The sequence below is a fragment of the Scyliorhinus canicula genome, chromosome 1 (genome assembly GCF_902713615.1).
Source record: "Scyliorhinus canicula chromosome 1, sScyCan1.1, whole genome shotgun sequence".
Lineage (NCBI taxonomy): Eukaryota > Metazoa > Chordata > Chondrichthyes > Carcharhiniformes > Scyliorhinidae > Scyliorhinus > Scyliorhinus canicula.
Window position 1 is genome coordinate 129,344,183 of NC_052146.1, and position 17,695 is coordinate 129,361,877.

General features: G+C 43.4%; 1 protein-coding gene across 1 annotated transcript in view; it reads right to left on the reverse strand.

Moving 5' to 3' along the window:
* Nucleotides 1-17,695, reverse strand: part of adprs (ADP-ribosylserine hydrolase) — a 41,100-nt gene that overhangs the window by 4,716 nt on the left and 18,689 nt on the right. Inside the window, exons 3-4 of the mRNA XM_038799919.1 lie at nucleotides 12,067-12,274; nucleotides 8,681-8,865 (exon numbers count right to left, since the gene is read on the reverse strand). Of these exons, the coding sequence (XP_038655847.1) occupies nucleotides 8,681-8,865; nucleotides 12,067-12,274 (393 nt within the window). The remainder of the gene's footprint in view (nucleotides 1-8,680; nucleotides 8,866-12,066; nucleotides 12,275-17,695) is intronic.

A 17,695-nucleotide genomic window follows, 5' to 3' on the forward strand; every position in this document is an offset into this window, starting at 1 on the left:
TTTTTTCCCCAAGGCTGACTCCTTGTGATTCGCAGATTCAGTAATTTTGTTTTTTTTAAGTTTTATCTTCAGAATTTCTGAAACCTTTAACAGTTCAAAATAAATTTCAAAAGATCAAGATTGAAAATAAACATGAATTTGGCACGGAGATGAATCTTTTACACATCTTCCATGCTGCACTACCATCACAGATAAAGAGCAATGGTTGGAGACTGTTGCTAATGTCACTAAGTATTCCATCAGAGAGTGCCCTCCTTTGCAGATGTAACATGATAGTCTTCCAAGGACAGCTCACCATGTAGCAAATTAGACCAAATTAATTTTGCACCTCATGAAACATGAATTACCCAGAAATGTTAGAAGAATTAATACAACTTTCAAACTCCTGGGTAGTTAACAACACTGCTAAACGCCTATTGGTTTCTTCCACCACCTGCCCTGCCCAGAACCCCTCACCCCCCAACCTCTCCTTGAATGCCAACTACCATCCCAAACACCCTTCATGCCCCCTATCCATCCTATCCTCCTCCTCTGCCCCCGTCATCCTTCCCTGCCCCCGTCATCCTTCCCACTTACTTATCCCTGGGTTCAGATCCTATGAACTTGCCTGGTTTACAGGAGCTGGTGCAGGATAAAGTGAATGTGGCTTCATTCTCTCCAGTGCTACTGCCCGGCACTGAAAGACCTCAGAAACAAGATATGCTTGCTGCACATTTCTCACCAGGCCTGGGTCAAGTGAGGTGAGAAATGTGTAGCTGGGTAGGTAAAAGGAGTGAAGTGCAATCTGTCTGTGATTGCCACTACTCGGAAGCTTTGGGCTAATATTTGAATGTGACAACAAATGCAAACAACACAAAGTCAAATTTAAAAATATATATTTGTGAGCTGTACGCAAAGGCTTCTCTTTACCTATTGTTGTTATGTCACTTCCACCACCCCACTGAAAGCAATTTAAGTATACTGGACAAGTTTACACTCCATCTCAAGTTTTCCTGGCAACATCCCAAAGGAAGGATAAAAAAACAATGTTTCAACCCACTTGAAGTCTAATAATTCCACCAATTTGAAGTAGCCTAGCATTTCACTAGAGCGTAAAAAGTGCAATAATTGCATGATTCGTCACAAAAAAAAACATTTTTTGTCTTTAACTACTCTCATCCCTGATAATTGTCACAGTAGTGTCTACAGATATATTTAAAATCCAATTTTACAGCCTTTGTTTGCTGTCCAAAATGTGAGTCCTGGGATGCATGTATATCAATCATATCAGTGATAATAGTACAGCATATATGGCAGGCAGTGTGTGCTGATGTCCAGAAAATTGGTCTCCCTCAATTCCAAGCAGATGTCTCAACAGAAATACTCACAATTGTAAAAGCTTCACATTTTTGCAGCAAAAAGCAAATTCACATTTTTTGCAACATCTGCAAAATAAACAGTGGCCAAGTTTGCTGTGAGCTCAAGAAAGCGGAGCAGTCAAACAAGTTTAATCCAGCAAATTCAGTGAAAACAAGCACTCTGTTCCGCAGCAGACACCAACATACGTTTAGTGGAAAAGTTGCATAGCTTTCCAACATTAACACAAATCTCCCTTGTACTAGCGAGCAGCAGCTCAGTTGGTTTCAGTGGAAAAATCAATTAAGAGACATAAGAAAGGTTAATTTACGTAATGTTGATAGCTTCATAAGGCAAAGTTATCAGAACATTTTCCTTAAAACGTGCTGCATCTCCTCCACAATCACATCAAGACATCAAGAATCAGCAGCAAGACTTACGTACAGTCATCTTCAAACCGAGCAAAGCACCACCAATATCAACCGTCAACTAGTTAAAAGGAAGTTCAACAATTGAACTTGAATTTGCTGTCGCAGTGATTGAAAAAAATCTAACGGCCAATGTCTTCGAGCACAAGTTAGAGTCATGACAAACTATCCACTTCAGAAAATAAACTAATTATTAAAGATTACAAATTCAAATTGGAAACATTTAATAATTAATAGTCAAACTGATGTTTAACTTAATTTATTTTTAAATTATATACTTATTTTTACATTGATGTAATGGTTGCATTTTTACCGGGCGACTAATTGTGCTATTTGTACAGTAGCTTTAACATGTTTTCTGGACAAAGATAGTTCAGATCCACAGAACAATCCCATATATTCTATTGGCCTTCACAGTTGGTAATTTCTTTACAAATTGAAATGAATGGTGGTGTACTTTTTATAATAATCAATAAATCTTTCCCTCTGAGGAATGTGTTGTGTTTGGAAAGGAGCTTTTCACAGGTTTCCAAGAATGGGACCTAGCACTCGATAGATCATTTCCAGGTTTTATATTAAATTACATGCCCTGACAAGCATATGTCCCGCAAGTATTTAATCCACCTATATGGTGGAAAGGGCAGGGTTTTGGCAAAGTGAAGACACTTATTCTTGCCACGAGCAATTAAGTGTTTGGTTTGTCTGTGTAACTTATATCTCGCACTTCCAGATTTAGGCCTCAAAATCACAAGAATGGAGTACTTGGTTACCTAGCTCTCATACTCTTAAAATATTAGAATTAAAGATAATCACACTGACATTAAGTACTCAGATTTGAATTTCCTGCTGAATTACAGGAAACCTCAGTGTGGATAATGCATAAATTGCACTCTGACATCAGCATACATATTGCATGCCATATGATAGAAATTCATTCCTGTGTCCAAATTTTGCATAGCAAACAAAGGCTGTAAAATTGGGTTTTTAAAAAAATCTGTAGGTGATATTGTGACAACCATCAGGGATGAGTTACTTAAGACAAAGATCTGATATTTTTATGCAACAAGGAATCACGCGCATATTGCACTGATTTTACAATCTGTAGTGAAATGCATATGTTTCAATGCTACTTCAAATTGTTGTCGTTGAGATTTCAAGTGGGTAGAAACATTAGTCTTTCCTTTGTCTTACTTCCTTTACCGTCAAGATTGCAACCAATGAATTTGTATCAAATCACCAAAGTGAAATCAGGATTTCAGCATTCAATGCAGTTAATGCACATAATACAGGATGACGTCCATACTAACAACAGAATGACATGAGGGAACCTATCCTGATCCTAGGAGGGAGGAGAGGGGGTGTGGGCAGAGGTGTGGGAGATGGGTCGGAAACGGGAGAGTCCTGGATAGGTTCCTCCTTGTCCTCACTTTTCACCCCACCAGCATCCGCATTCAAAGAATCATCCTCTGCCAATTTCGCCATGTCCAGCATGATTTCACGGTCAAACATATCTTCCCCTCACTCCACCTGTCAGCATTTTGCAGGGTTCTTTGCCTCTGGGATACCCTGGTCCACTCCTCCAACACCTCATCCACTTCCCATGTCACCTTCCCATGCAATCGCAGCCTGCTGCAATATTCCAGTGAAGCCCAGCGCAAACTGCAGGAACAGCACCTCATCTTCCGATTAGGCACGTTACAGCCTTCCGGACTTAACATTGAGTTCAACTTCAAACTGAGCTCTCTCCTCCATCTTCACCCCATTTTTGTTTCTATCAATTTGTTTCCATTGATTTGTTTTTCCCTCACCATTGTTCCCCCTCCCCCCACTCCACTTGGGCCATCTGTTCCTAGTTTCATTTTGACATATTGTTCACCTTTGTTCTGCCATTCATACATTCTAATCTCTTTATGTACCACGAACAGCCCCCTTCTAAGCCTTAATCACCGCCATTTACATTTCTTTTTTTTTCTGTCCTCGACATCTTTGTCAATCTCCACCTATCGCTGGCCCCTATCCAGCCCCAATGCTCCATGCCCCACCACTACAGTATAAATCTGACCCCATTTCCAGTTCTATCTAGCTTTGACAAAGAGTCATCCAGACTCAAAATGTGTAGCTCCCATTTATCTCCACAGATTCTGTCAGACGTGCTGTGATTGTCCAGTGTTTTCAGATTGCAGCATCCGCAGTAATTTGCTGTTATATTTATGATCTTGCTGGATTGTGTACATGTCAAATGAAGCAAAGCGGAAGCAAAATGGAACAGTGCTTCGTAAACTATTTTACCGCTTGAAAAGTAATGTGACCTTACACTCCAACAAAAAAGCAATAAAATAGCAGTGACATTCAGTCTTAAATTTCACGTTACAGATCAAATCAGTAAGTCATTTGAAAATTTGTGTTTTGAAATACTTTGCAAGAATGTTATTTTGTGTACTTGTAGGTTTAGCCTAAGCCCAGATACTAAATGCAGACTGAGTGACCGCTTTGCAGAACACCTCAGTCCACCTGCAAGCAGGATCCAGATTTTCCTGTCACTTGCCATTTCAACTCACTGTCCTGTTCTCATGTCCACATGTCTGTCCTTGGCCTGCTGCAATGTTCCAGTGAAGCCCGATGCAAACTGAAGAAACACCACCTCCCTATTAGGCATGTTACAACTTTCTCGACTTAACAGCGAGTTCAACAGCTTCAGAGAGCGAACTCTCTCCTCCACCTTTACCTCATTTTTATTTCTACAAATTTATTTTAATTTCTTCCCTCGCCATTGTCTCCCCTCCTCCCACCCCATCAGGACTATCTGTTCAAATTTGTCCTTTGACGTTGCTTACCTGTTCTGCCATTAACACATTCTGATCTCTTAATGTGCCACTATCAGCACTCTTTTTAGTCATTATCACCAGGTAAATTCCCTGTGTCTTTTTGTCCACAACATCTTTGTCAATCTCCACCTATCGCTGGTCCTCTAACCTGTCCCACTGCTTAAAAGTTGGCTTGGTAACAGGAAATAAAGTGAAATGGTCAATGGCTGCCCATGCACATAGAAAGTTGTTTAAGTGGTGTTCCACAGGGCTCATTATTGGGATCCTTAGTTTGTGTTACATGTTAATGATTTGGGCACGAACATGGAGGGGCACGATTGGGAAATTTGCAGACGACACAAAGATTGGCCGAGTGGTGGACAGTGTAGAGGATAGCTATAATCTCCAAAATGATATAGATGGGTTGGTGGAGTGGACGATAAAGTGGCGCAGATAGAATTTAACACTGAGAAGTGAGAGGTCATAAATTTATAGGGATTACTCATAAATGGGAATATACTAAGAGGGGTAGATGAGGGAGAGATCTTGGCGTACAAGTACACAGATCCCTAAAAACCGCAGTTAAGCAGTTAAAAGTAGACAAGTTGTAAAGAAAGCATATGGAATGCTCTCATTCATAGGCAGAGGTATATAATATAAAAGTTAGGATATAATGTTGAAATTGTATTAAACAGTGGTGAGGCCACAACTGGAATACTGTGTGCCCTTCAGGTCACCATATTACAGGAAGGACACAATTGCTCCAGAGACAGTGCAGAGGTTTACAAGAATGTTGCCAGGGCTAGAAAAGTGTAGCCACAAGGAGAGATCACATAGAACATAGCCCTTTGGCCCTCGATGTTGTGCCGAGCAATGATCACCCTACTCAAACCCACGTATCCACCCTATACCCGTAACCCAACAACCCCCCCCTTAACCTTACATTTTAGGACACTACAGGCAATTTAGCATGGCCAATCTACCTAACCCGCACATCTTTGGACTGTGGGAGGAAACCGGAGCACCCGGAGGAAACCCACGCACACACGGGGAGGACGTGCAGACTCCACACAGTGACCCAGCCGGGAATCGAACCTGGGACCCGGGAGCTGTGAAACATTTATGCTAACCACCATGCTACCGTGCTGCCCTTAATATAGGTTGGGGTTATTTTCCTTGGGACAAAGAAGCCCGAGGGGTAACTTAATTGAGATGTACAAAATTATGAGGGGAAGTGAAAGAGTGTACAGGATAAAATTCTTTCCCTTGGTGGAGAATTCTAGAACCAGGGTACATGGATTCAAGATAAGTGCAGAAGGTGTAGAGGGGACATCAGGAATAACATTTTAACGCAGAGGATACTGGGAATATGGAATTCGCTGCCCGCTTTGGTGGTGGAGGCAGAGACCCTGAAATAAAGTACCTGGATCTGCATCTTAAGTGTTGCAAGCTACAGGGCTGTGGTGGTACAGGAAGGTGGAATTAGAAAGGGCACGTGGGTGTCCTTGGGCTGGCATGGACCGAATGGCCTCCTTCTGTGCTGGAACATTTCCATGGTTCTATGTTTGCTGTTGTAATTCAACAAGCAGAGAACAAAGCGGCAGTAGTCAGTAAACTAGTGTCTGTTCACTACAGCCGGCCTCGAGTCTGGCTACACTGCTCCCTCCTCTGTCCCAACCCCCACCTCGCTTGTCGAAATGGGCGGCTCCACTGGGTGGCCAGCAATACATCAGTGGGATAAGTGACAATAGCTGTGTTCCGGGCTCCTCAGAAGAAATTCCTCTGCATCTCCATCTTACATGGGAGATCATTCAATTTTAAACTGTGCCCAGTAGTTCTAGATTCCCCATGAGGGGAAACATCCTCTCTGCATTTACACTGCCTCAGAATCTTTTCAATAAGATCACCCTTCATTCTTTTAAGCTGCAATGAGAGCATAGGCCCAACCTTTCCCCATATCACCTCTTCATCCCAGGAATCAGTCAAGTGAATTTTCTCTGAACAGCCTCCAATGCAAGTATGTCCTTCCTTAAGGTAACCAAAACTGCACACAGAACTCTAGGTATGATAACACCAAATCTCTGCAGCAAAACTTCCCTACTTTTATATTCCATCTCCTTACACTGAAGGCCAACATTTGCTTGTGTTTAGTTACTTGCTGTACCTGCATGCGGACTTTGAGATCCGTTTAATGGATACCCACGTCTCTCTTTACCACAACATTCTGCAGTGTCTCACCATTAAATAATACTGTGCTTTTCTATTTTCTCTGTCAAAGTGGTCAACCCCATTTTCCCACATTATACTCCATGTGCCAGATTTGTACCCACTCGCTTAACCTAACCATATCCCTTTGCTGACTTTATCTTTCTGTGGTCATATACGTCCACCAAGAGAAAGGGAGGCAGTGGCATAGTGCTCTTGTCAGTGGACTAGAATCCAGACATCCAGGATAACCACGGCAGATGGTGGAATTTGAATTCATAAAAACCTAGAATTAAAAGTTGAATGATGACCATAAAACCATTGTCAATTGGCGCAAAAAACAATCTGGTTCATTACTATGCTTTAGGGAAGGAAATCTGCTATCCTAGTATGACCTCCAGACTCACAGCAATGTGATTGTTGCTGCCCTTTGAAATGACTAAGCATGCCCCTTAGTTCAAGAGCAATTAGGGATGGGCACCAGATGCTGGTGCTCGTCAGTGATGCACAAATCCCATTAAAAAATAAAGACAAAATATCATGTACAAGTTTTTGGCTGGTTTTTAAACTTAGAAGGATGTGCAAGTTAGCAGAAAAAATGAATAACACATCCACAGATGCTGGCCGACCTGCTGACTGTTTACAGCACTTCATTACTGGCAGAGATTTTCAAGGCTCGAGACTCTCCTACTGGCTTTGGTCACGCTGGAGGCTGCGGCGACTGAGTAGAAGGAGAGGTCAGGAGAAAATTTAAAAGGGTGGAATTGTATTATTCAATGCTGTGGAAGTTCACCTTTCTTGAACTATGCGCTTTATCCTATATCAAAATGCCAAGGCTTTTCCTAGTTAGGAATGAACTAAGGACTGCAATATATTGAATGATAGCTTTTCATGACCTCAGCCTCCAGAAATCTAACTCTGGTCACATACCAAGAAAGACTGCAACAGTTCCCTCGTGGAAATCTTGAACAATTTTTAATGGGCTGAAACATCAAACAAAAATTCCTCAAATTCACTTAATTTTTTAAAAATCTATGCATTGTGACCCAGATTAAATCCATAAAAAGCAATAAATTTATGCATTGTGATCGAGATTAATCCGTAAAAAGCAGTTATTCTATGCATTGTGACCCAGATTAGACCCATAAAAAGCAATATCTGTGAACTGTCTGAAAGATTGGGAGTTGGCATTTAGGTTATGATTAAATCCCTTGAATAAGTTTTAGCGATTTTATCACATTCTCAGAATTTAACTGCATTTTTGTTGATCAGTTATTCCACCCTTTTAAGCAAAATGGGTTTTAAAAAGTCCTTAACAATGAACACTTTGATATGCACATTAGAAGTCCCAAGTTTGATTTTGTCTGCAAATAGTAAACTTGGATTTAATAGTACAGCACAGAAAGACCATTTAACCCAGAATCTGTGCCAGTAACATAACAAAATGGGTTGCTACAATTGACTTGGGATAGAGGGGAAAATCATATGATTTCATGAACACTTGTGGCACATACGTGTACATATTTCCCTCTGAATTCCAATAGCAAGCCAACATTCACCATCTAGGTTCATACATGGAAGAATTTAACACTTGAAAGAGGCATAATACACGTGGATGGGAGGCAAAAGGGGAATCAAAAGTAAAGAGAAAACGTTTACTAAAAAATATCAGATGACAGACCTTTTTGAAAACTGATTATATCACAGTAATATATTTCTGTCACTTTATTTAAAGGCTTTTGTGACAGAAAACATTAGATTTGTATTTTATCATGGATCCTAAATGTTCAATGCTCTTCAACAAGGTCACCCCTTGCGTATGTTGGCAAGATCATTAGAATTTCATATCAAGTTATCCAGAGAAATAAAGCAGTTAGCCACAAGAGGCCACCCTAGACCTGTACTCACTCTTTTGCATCTGACAGAGATTTTTCATCATTCTCAACCAAATGCATTTCTCCAATGAGCTGATCCAAGTACTTGTCCCTCTGTAACTCCCCCTGCAAAGCATGATGAACAGCAAGGGCTTGCAGGATAGCACCGTTGTAACCCAGTGAGGAAGCATGCGTCACTTCAGCATTTTTCTTTGCAAACTGTCCCAAAACAAAACATCAAAGTCAGCAAAGGGAGATAATTATAAGGTGTTCTTTTTTTAATTAAATCTAATCTACAGAATTGCATTTTGAATGAAAAGATGGAGCTGATCTTGTGCCAAGTAGCCACTGGCCATAATAGTTGCGTTTCCCTTTTTGGATAGATTAAAAACGGAAGCTGGTTTAGCACAGTGGGCTAAATATCTGGCTTGTAATGCAGAACAATGCCAGCAGCGCGGGTTCAATTGCCATACCGGCCTCCCCGAATAGGCGCCGGAATGTGGCGACTCGAGGCTTTTCACAGTAACTTCATTGAAGCCTACTTGTGACAATAAGCAATATTATATTATCTCTTCCCAGTACTTTAACTTTACCTCTTTCAATGAGCAACAATTAATTGAAAATAAATCTTCCACAACACCACAGAGCGGTCTTTTCAAAAAGAATGCAACCTCACTGCTGGGTTGTGTCAAAAAAAAAATATTCTCTACTACTTTACGTTTGGCACTTGAAAAACATTTCAAAAGTTGGCTTAGCTGAGTTTCTGACAAATAACTCAGTCTTTCATAGCATTGAAAGTTATGTTAGGTTAGGGTATATTATTCAAAAGTAAACCTCAATTAATTAAACAAATTATATTGAATTGGCTAAGAAAAAGCAGTGGTTAGTTTTTTTAAAAAAAAACAAGTGTTAATTTTAATGGTAAATTAATATTTCGTAATGAAACAACTTCTGAAAGTTGAACAACATACTCGAGACATATTGGTGTCCAAGAGTTGAAAGAACAAAAGTAAAAAGCACCTTAAACTCCTTGGAGCTGCAAAAATCACTGTACATGCAAACTGAAATTAGAGCGACACAATGTTCGGGAAACTGACACATGCTTTCCACCTTTAGCATACTTGCTAGCATTCATCCACCACTTTCACATAACTGAACACCCAAAATTCTCAAGAAAAAAATATAACAGAACCGCATCCGAAGGGTTATGTCTAAGGATGGCGTTTTTATCTAATCTATATGTTGCGACATCACCAGACTCATATCCTTATTTTTGAAACCTTTTCTAAAGATATTTCACTGCAACTACTGAAATAGTAGAAGTAATCAAGAAAAATAATATAACAAACCAGTGGATCTCTCAAGCTGTCATTTATAGCATGTCAGAGGACAGGAGTATTATACCAAGTAATGCACATTATTCTGCTGCTACAAATTCTATTGCACAAGTCAGATGATTTAATTCCTGTAGGGACCTAAAGTTAATTAGTGATGAATTAGGATTAGGAGGTCAATTCAGTACTCTCCTGGAGGGATGCTTTTTTGTCATTTGGAAGTGACTCGCTTTCTTTTTCTGATATTTTGAAGTGTAATGTCAAAACTTGCGTGTGACAAACTTGAACGTGGTGTAGCACAGTATTTGAATATTTCTATATCAGGCGGCATTAGGGATGTCCATGATACAGTCTGCTGGCTGCATCACTCACCCTTTGAAAATATAATTTGACCTCATCATCCTTTACCCCACTGTTTGCAATCGACAGATCTGCAGGTAGATTCAGCGGATTAAAACATAGGAGTGATATGCCGCCTTGATCTGAATGCCTAATAGTTTATTCATCTGCAGTTGGCTCGCTTTGCGCTAAACTGGTTGACCTTATTCTAGGATTAAACGTGTAGGTTTTGTATAGGGTCATGGACCAGCTCTATATTTCTGCTCCAAAACATTCAACTGTCCCAGCCTGATTAATGTTCTGGCAGAGGTGTTGATCAGACATATTGCTGTCAAAACCGCCCCATTTTAAATAAAGTAATTTGGGGGGGGGGGGCATCAATGTCAACATTTTGGGCTTAATTTTCTTGGAAAACAATAAAAGGTTTCTATTTACAAGGACTTCTGGTAACATTACATGTGACAATTTCAAAGTAGAAGTTTACATTTTATGGTGACTTTTATATATTTGTAACAGCTCCCAGTTATCCATTTACATATGGAGCACTGAGCAGCATGGTAGCACAGTGATTAGCACTGTTCCTTCACAGCACCAGGGTCCCAGGTTCGATTCTCGGATTGGGTCACTGTCTGTTCAGAGTCTGCACGTTCTCCCAGTGTCTGCGCGAGTTTCCTCTAGGTACTCCAGTTCCCTCCCACAAGTCCCGAAAGACGTGCTATTAGGAGAATTGGACATTCTGAATTCTCCCACTGTGAACCCGAACAGGCGCCGGATTGTGGTGACTAGGGGATTTTCACAGTAACTTCATTGCCGTGTTAATGTATGCCTACTTGTGACAATAATAAAGATTATTATTCGTAGGGAGATCACTATTAGTAGGGAGATCCTACAAATGCTTCCCCCCCCCCCCCCCCCCCACCCACCCTCCGCCCACTGCAGCAGCCTCGAACTCATCATTAGGAATGACACACCAAATCCACGATTATATAAATAAAAGTATAGATTAGCTCACCTCTGTCCATACCAGAGGTCAATTCACTGGACCAATGGACAATTCATCACAAATGTAAACCAGGTTTTTTAAATTAGGAGCTGCTAACCTGGAAATGAAATGCCTTCCAACATGCTATTAGAAAATCTGATGGCATTCCCCATTTTCAAATTCTATGGTAGTGTGTACTGAATAGTAATTGTACTTATAACCTGGTAGCTCCATCTTGTATTAGTATTTTGGGCATTACATGAAATAATGCTCCTGGTCCTCAAAAACAGACCACCATCTGACTTACCATAAGCAATGCCCCAGGTGATCCACTAGTATAGATAAACTCTGGCAAGTGAACAAAAACATAGCAAAAGATTAATTAAAAAGGCCATCCAAAAGAGCTTCATCCTTTTCCTGCTGCTGCCACCCCATCATACATGGCTTCCATAATTGTCTCAACCCCATTATATATTATAGGCTGACCGACTGGATCCAAGGTTTATCAATAATAAGCCAAGACAAAACTACAGTGGCCAAGTGAATGCATAGAGCTTTTTCTTGAGATTAGGGAATAGCAGCCAGTGGTGGTAAGAGGAATAATAATTCTAAAAATGTTTAAACGACAAATTCTGTTCAAAGAGGGTGCACCATTGACGCTAAAGGGGTGGAGGGTGAAAGGAAAAGAGGAGAAAGAAAGCAAATCAATAATAAAATCTGTCTTACTTGAGCAAAAGGAAATTATGCAAGCTCCATCAGTCTGACCTTTTTAACATCCTGAATATCTGGATATGCCAGTGCAATAGGGGCGATCCTCATGGCACCTCCATTTCCGTAGGAGCCCTTTCCCTTAAACTGTTCCCTTGCTGGTTTAAACACATCATTACAGTTTGGGCTTAGCAGTTTCTTAAATACACGAATGACACCACTTCCATACCCTCGACTGGGCTGTTCTTTGTATTCTTCAGCAAACCTAAGATGGTAAAGAAAGAAATAGTTTTGATGTTCTTCCATGAACTTTAAATAGTAAGACATACAGATTATTAAAATCAAACACATGTAAATGAAATCAACTACACAGCAGAAAAAATACATTAAAAAAAATATATTTAATCTAGGACAGAAGTATCAGCATGGGCAATGTTACATTTTTCACAGTTCAGTCACCAGCACAAGCCATAAATGTTTCCCATGAATGCTGCACACAAAGGCATCTTTGAGCACTACCTCAGACAGTAGAAATGCCAAAGGCAATCCTGTAATTAAATTGGTCAGTAGAAAGCAAAATGTTTTCGGAGTAGTTTGCCCTCAATACCAGAATTGAAAATTGTACAGATTTTACCACAAGTATTTTTGCTGCCTCCATCTTTCATCTAGCCGCAATTGGACTGGATATCCAGGGGACAGAAATCCACTTTTTGGCTATTGCTGATTTGGAACATGACCCGCCACTGCCATAATGACAAAATAGTATTTGATTTTCATGTTAACTGTACCAGTAGAAATTACAGATATGCAGCTGATTTAAAGTCACATCTTGGATTCTAAACAACTCAAAACAGAACCAGACTATTTAGTAAAAATAAAGGCAAGTTACTGCGGATGCTGGAATCTGAAACCAAAGAGAAAATGGTGGAAAATCTCAGCAGGTCTGGCAGCATCTGTAGGGAGAGAAAAAAGCCAACATTTTGAGTCCATATGACCCTTTGTCAAAGATCACTCAGTTCAAGTTTGTATTTACACTTCTGAGAAAATAGTTCTAATCAGATTTACTGCCCTCTTCCCAAATGCCTTCATCTATTTTCTCCTCAGCCGCCTACTTAATCTAATCTCGAATATTATAAGTTTCCGTCACAATCACCAATTTTGGAATTAATTTCTATAGCCTTCTAACTGTGTAAAGAAATTGCTCTTGCTCTAATCGCCCGAATATTTTATGGGCGGAATTCTCCACTCCTGGGAAAAATCGGGAGGGCCGTCGTGAACTCGGCCGAGTTTCACGACGGCCTCGGAGGCCGCTCCTCGCCCCCTATTCTCCCCTCCCGGGGGGGCTAGGAGCGGCGCTCCGTAACTCTCGGCCGCCGGGCGGCGCGCCGAGAGTGACGCGACGGCGGCACCTATGTGACGTCAGCCGCGCATGCGCAGGTTGGCCGGCTCCATCCCGCGCATGCGCGGCTGACGTCACGACGGCTGACAGCTCGAACCCGCGAATGCACGGTGGCTGTCTTCCCCTCAGCCGGCCCGCAAGACATGGCGGCTTGAACCTGCGGGGTGGCGGAGGGGAAATAGTGCGTCCGATTGAGACGCCGGCCCGGCGATCGGTAGGCACCGATCGCGGGCCTGTCCCCTCCCGAGCACAGTCGTGGTGCTCATTCCCCACCAGGCCCCCTACAAGCCCCAAAACCGGCATCTAACGCCGATTTCACGACGGCAGAAACCAGGTGTGGTTGCTGCCGTCGTGAAACGGTCGCGAACGGCAGACCGCTCGGCCCATCCGGGTCGGAGAATCGCCGGTCGCCGTGAAAAACGACGAGCGGCGATTCTTCCGAGCGGGGAGGGTGGGAAAATCACGGAGGGCGCCAGGGAGTCGTGAAATTAGTCGGGGGGCCCTCCCGCGATTCTCCCAACCGGCGTGGGGAGCGGAGAATCGCGGCCTATATCTGTGGAGCGCGATTCTCCTCAAATGCGGCGAATCGTAAAGGCTGCCGTGAAACTGGCCGTGTTTCACGGCAGCCTCCGTGCCCCCTCCCGGGACCGATTCTCCCCCCCCAGGCGGGGTTAGCAGCGGGGCCCCGTGAAGCACGGCATCACGACCTTAGCGACCGTCGCTAAGTCCGCGCGCCAAGCGTCACGCCAGCTGACGCGCACGTGACGTCAGCCGCGCATGCACGGGTTGGACGGCTCCAACACGCGTATGCGTGGGGCCGTCATCTCCCTCGGCCGCCCCGCGGACTGATCCTGCGGGGCGGCGGAGGGACAAATAGTGCGTCCGACGCACTGTCCGTTACGGACGCACTGTCCGCGATCGGTAGGGCACCGATCGCAGGCCCATGCCCCCCTTGGCACAGCCGTGGTACTGCTGTGCTAATCGGGGCCCTGGATGCCCAGAACGGGCATGTTGCGGCCGTTTTTACGACGGCAGCAACCAGGTGTGTTTGCTGCCGTAAAAACGGCCGTAAAGGCCTGGGAACTCGGCCCATCGGCCTGGGGAGAATTGCTGTTTGCCGTAAAAAACGGCGAGCAGTGATTCGTGTCGTGGAGCGGCCGTGGGGGGCGGGGGAAGCGAATAGCGGGAGGGCATGAAAAATGTCGGGGACGCCCTCCCGCTATTCTCCGACCCGTCGTGGGCAGCGGAGAATCGTGCCCGTGGTACATTTTACTGGAAGAACTAGAAACAATTGATCCACCCTCTCCCCATACCTACACAAGAACTTTTTTTAAAAAATCATTTATTAGATGTGGACGTCGCTGGTTAGACCAGCATTTATTGCCCATCACTAGTTGCCCATCAGAAGGTGGTGATGAGTTGCCTTTTTGAACCACTGCAGTCCTTGAGGGGCAAGTATACCCACTGCACTATTAGGGTGACAGTTCCAGGATGTTGCCCCAGTGACAGTGAAGGAGCGGCGATACATATCCAAGTCAGGATGGTGAGTGACTTGGGAGTGGAACCTCCAGATGGTGGAGTTCCCAAGTATCTACTGCTCATGTCTTTCTAGATGGTAGTGGTTGTGGGTTTGGGGAAGGTGTTGTCTGAGGAACCTTGGTGAGTTACTATCAAGGTAGATGATCCACATGGCTGCCACTGTTCGTCGGTGGTGGAGGGTTTGAATGTTTGTGGAAGGGGGAGTAATCAAGCAGGTTGCTTTGTCCTGGATGGTGTCAAGCTTCTTGAGGGTTGTTGGAGCTGCATTCATCCAGGCAAGTGGAGAGTATTCCATTACACTCCTGACTTGCGCCTTGTAGATGGACAGGGTTTGGGGGCTCAGGAGGGGAGTTACTCGCCGTAGGATTCCTAGCCTTTGACCTGCCTTGGTAGCCACAGTATTAATGTCACTAGTCCAGTTCAGTTTCTTATCAATGGTAACCACCAGAATGTTGATTGTAGGGGATTCAGCGATGTAGTGCTATTGAATGTCAATGGGCGGTGGTTAGATCCTCTCTTGTAGGAGATGGTCATTGCCTGCCAATTGTATGGTGTGAATGTAACTTGACACTTGTAAGCCCGAGCCTTGATATTGGCCAGGTCTTGCTGCTTGTGGACATGGCTTCATTATCTGAGGAGTCGCAAATGGTGCTGAACATTGTGCAGTTATCCTCAAACATCTTCACTTCTGACCTGGTGATGGAAGGGAGGTCATTGATGAAGCAGCTGAAGATGGTTGGGCCTAGGACACTACCCTGAGGAACACTTGCAGTGATGTCCTGGAATTAAGATGATTGACCTTCAATCACCACCACCATCTTCCTTCGTGATAGGTATGACGCCAACCTGGAGCAGGAATCGGCCATCTAGCCCCTCGAGCCCGCTCCGCCATTCCAAAAAATCACGACTGATCTTTTTGTGGTCTCAGCTCCACCTGTCTGCTCACCATAACCCTTAATTCCTTTACTGGTCAAAAATCTATCCATCTTAGTCTTAAAAACATCCCACGTGTTAGCCTCAACTGCTTCACTGGGCAGGGAATTCCACAGATTTACAACCCTTTTGGTGAAGAAGTTCCTCCTCAACTCAGTCCTAAATCTGCTCCCCCTTCTTTTAAGGCTATGCCCCTAGTTCTAATTTCAGCCACCAGTGGAAACAACCTCCCTGCTTCTACCTTTTTGTTTAAATTTAGAGTACCCAAATATTTTTTTTCCAATTAAGGGGCAATTTAGCGTGGCCAATTCACATACCCTGCACATCTTTGGGTTGTGGGGATGAGACCCATGCAGACAAGGAGAGAATGTGAAAACTCCACACAGTGACCGAGGACCAAGATCCAACCCGAGTCCTCAGCACCGTAGGTAGCAGTGCTAACCACTGTGACACAGTGCCGCCTCCCAGCTTCGGTCTTAACTATTCCCTTCATAATTTTATATGTTTCTAGAAGATTCCCCTCATTCTTCTAAATTCCAATGAGTATAGTCCCAGTCTATTAAATCTCTCCACATAAGCCAATCCTCACAACTCCAGAATCAACCTAGTGAATCGCCTCAACACACTGTCCAGCCAGTAAATCCTTTCTCAAGGAGACCAAAACTGTATACAGTATTCCAGGCGTGGCCTCACCTGCACCCTATACAGCTGCAACATAACATCTGTTTTTAAACACCATCCCTCTAGCAATTAAGGACAGAATTCCATTTGCCATCTCAATTACCTTCTGCACCTGCAAACCAACTTTGCGATTCGTGCACATGGATACCTAGGTCTCTTTGCATAGCCATGATGTGGAGATGCCGGCGTTGGACTGGGGTGAGCACAGTAAGAAGTCTTACAACACCAGGTTAAAGTCCAACAGGTTTGTTTCAAACACGAGCTTTCGGAGCACGGCTCCTTCTTCAGGTGAATGAACCTGAAGAAGGAGCCGTGCTCCGAAAGCTCGTGTTTGAAACAAACCTGTTGGACTTTAACCTGGTGTTGTAAGACTTCTTTCTTTGCATAGCAGCATGCTGCAATTTTTTACCATTTAAATAACAGTCCATTCTGCTGTTATTCCTACCAAAATGGATGACCTCACATTTACCAACATTGTACTCCATCTGCCAGACCCTTGCCCACTCAATTACACTATCTATATCCCTCTGCAGACTTTATGTATTCTGCACACTTTACTCTATCACTCATCTTAGTGTCATCCACAATCTTTGACACATTACACTTGGTCCCCAACTCCAAATCATCTGTGTACTGATTGCCACTGATCACAACCAGAAACACGCATTTGTCCCCGCCCTTTGCTTTCTGTTAGTTAACCAATCCTCTATCAGTGCTAATACATTACCCAGAACGCCGTGCACCCATATCTTATGCAACAGCCTTTTGTGCGGCACCTTGTTGGATGCCTTCTGGAAATCCAGATGAACCACATCCACCGGTTCCCCGTTGTCAACCGTACTCAAATGTCCTCGAAGAATTCTTTTTTTTTTTTTAAATAATTTTTATTGAAAGAGTTTTTCCATACAAACATTTACCCCTACTAATTTTTAAATTATTTACAACACAATCCCTCTAGGCAAATGTCCCTCCCTCGCCCGCCCTCATCCGCGCGCACCAGTCCTCCCCCCCCCCCCCCCCCCCCCCCAGGCAACCTTAACAAACAAGGCAGCCTACAGTTTCAGACATGAGCAGCGAGCAGACTTGCCCGCGTTACAGTCGTGCATGTCCCCCCACGACCCTTGCTGCCCCCCC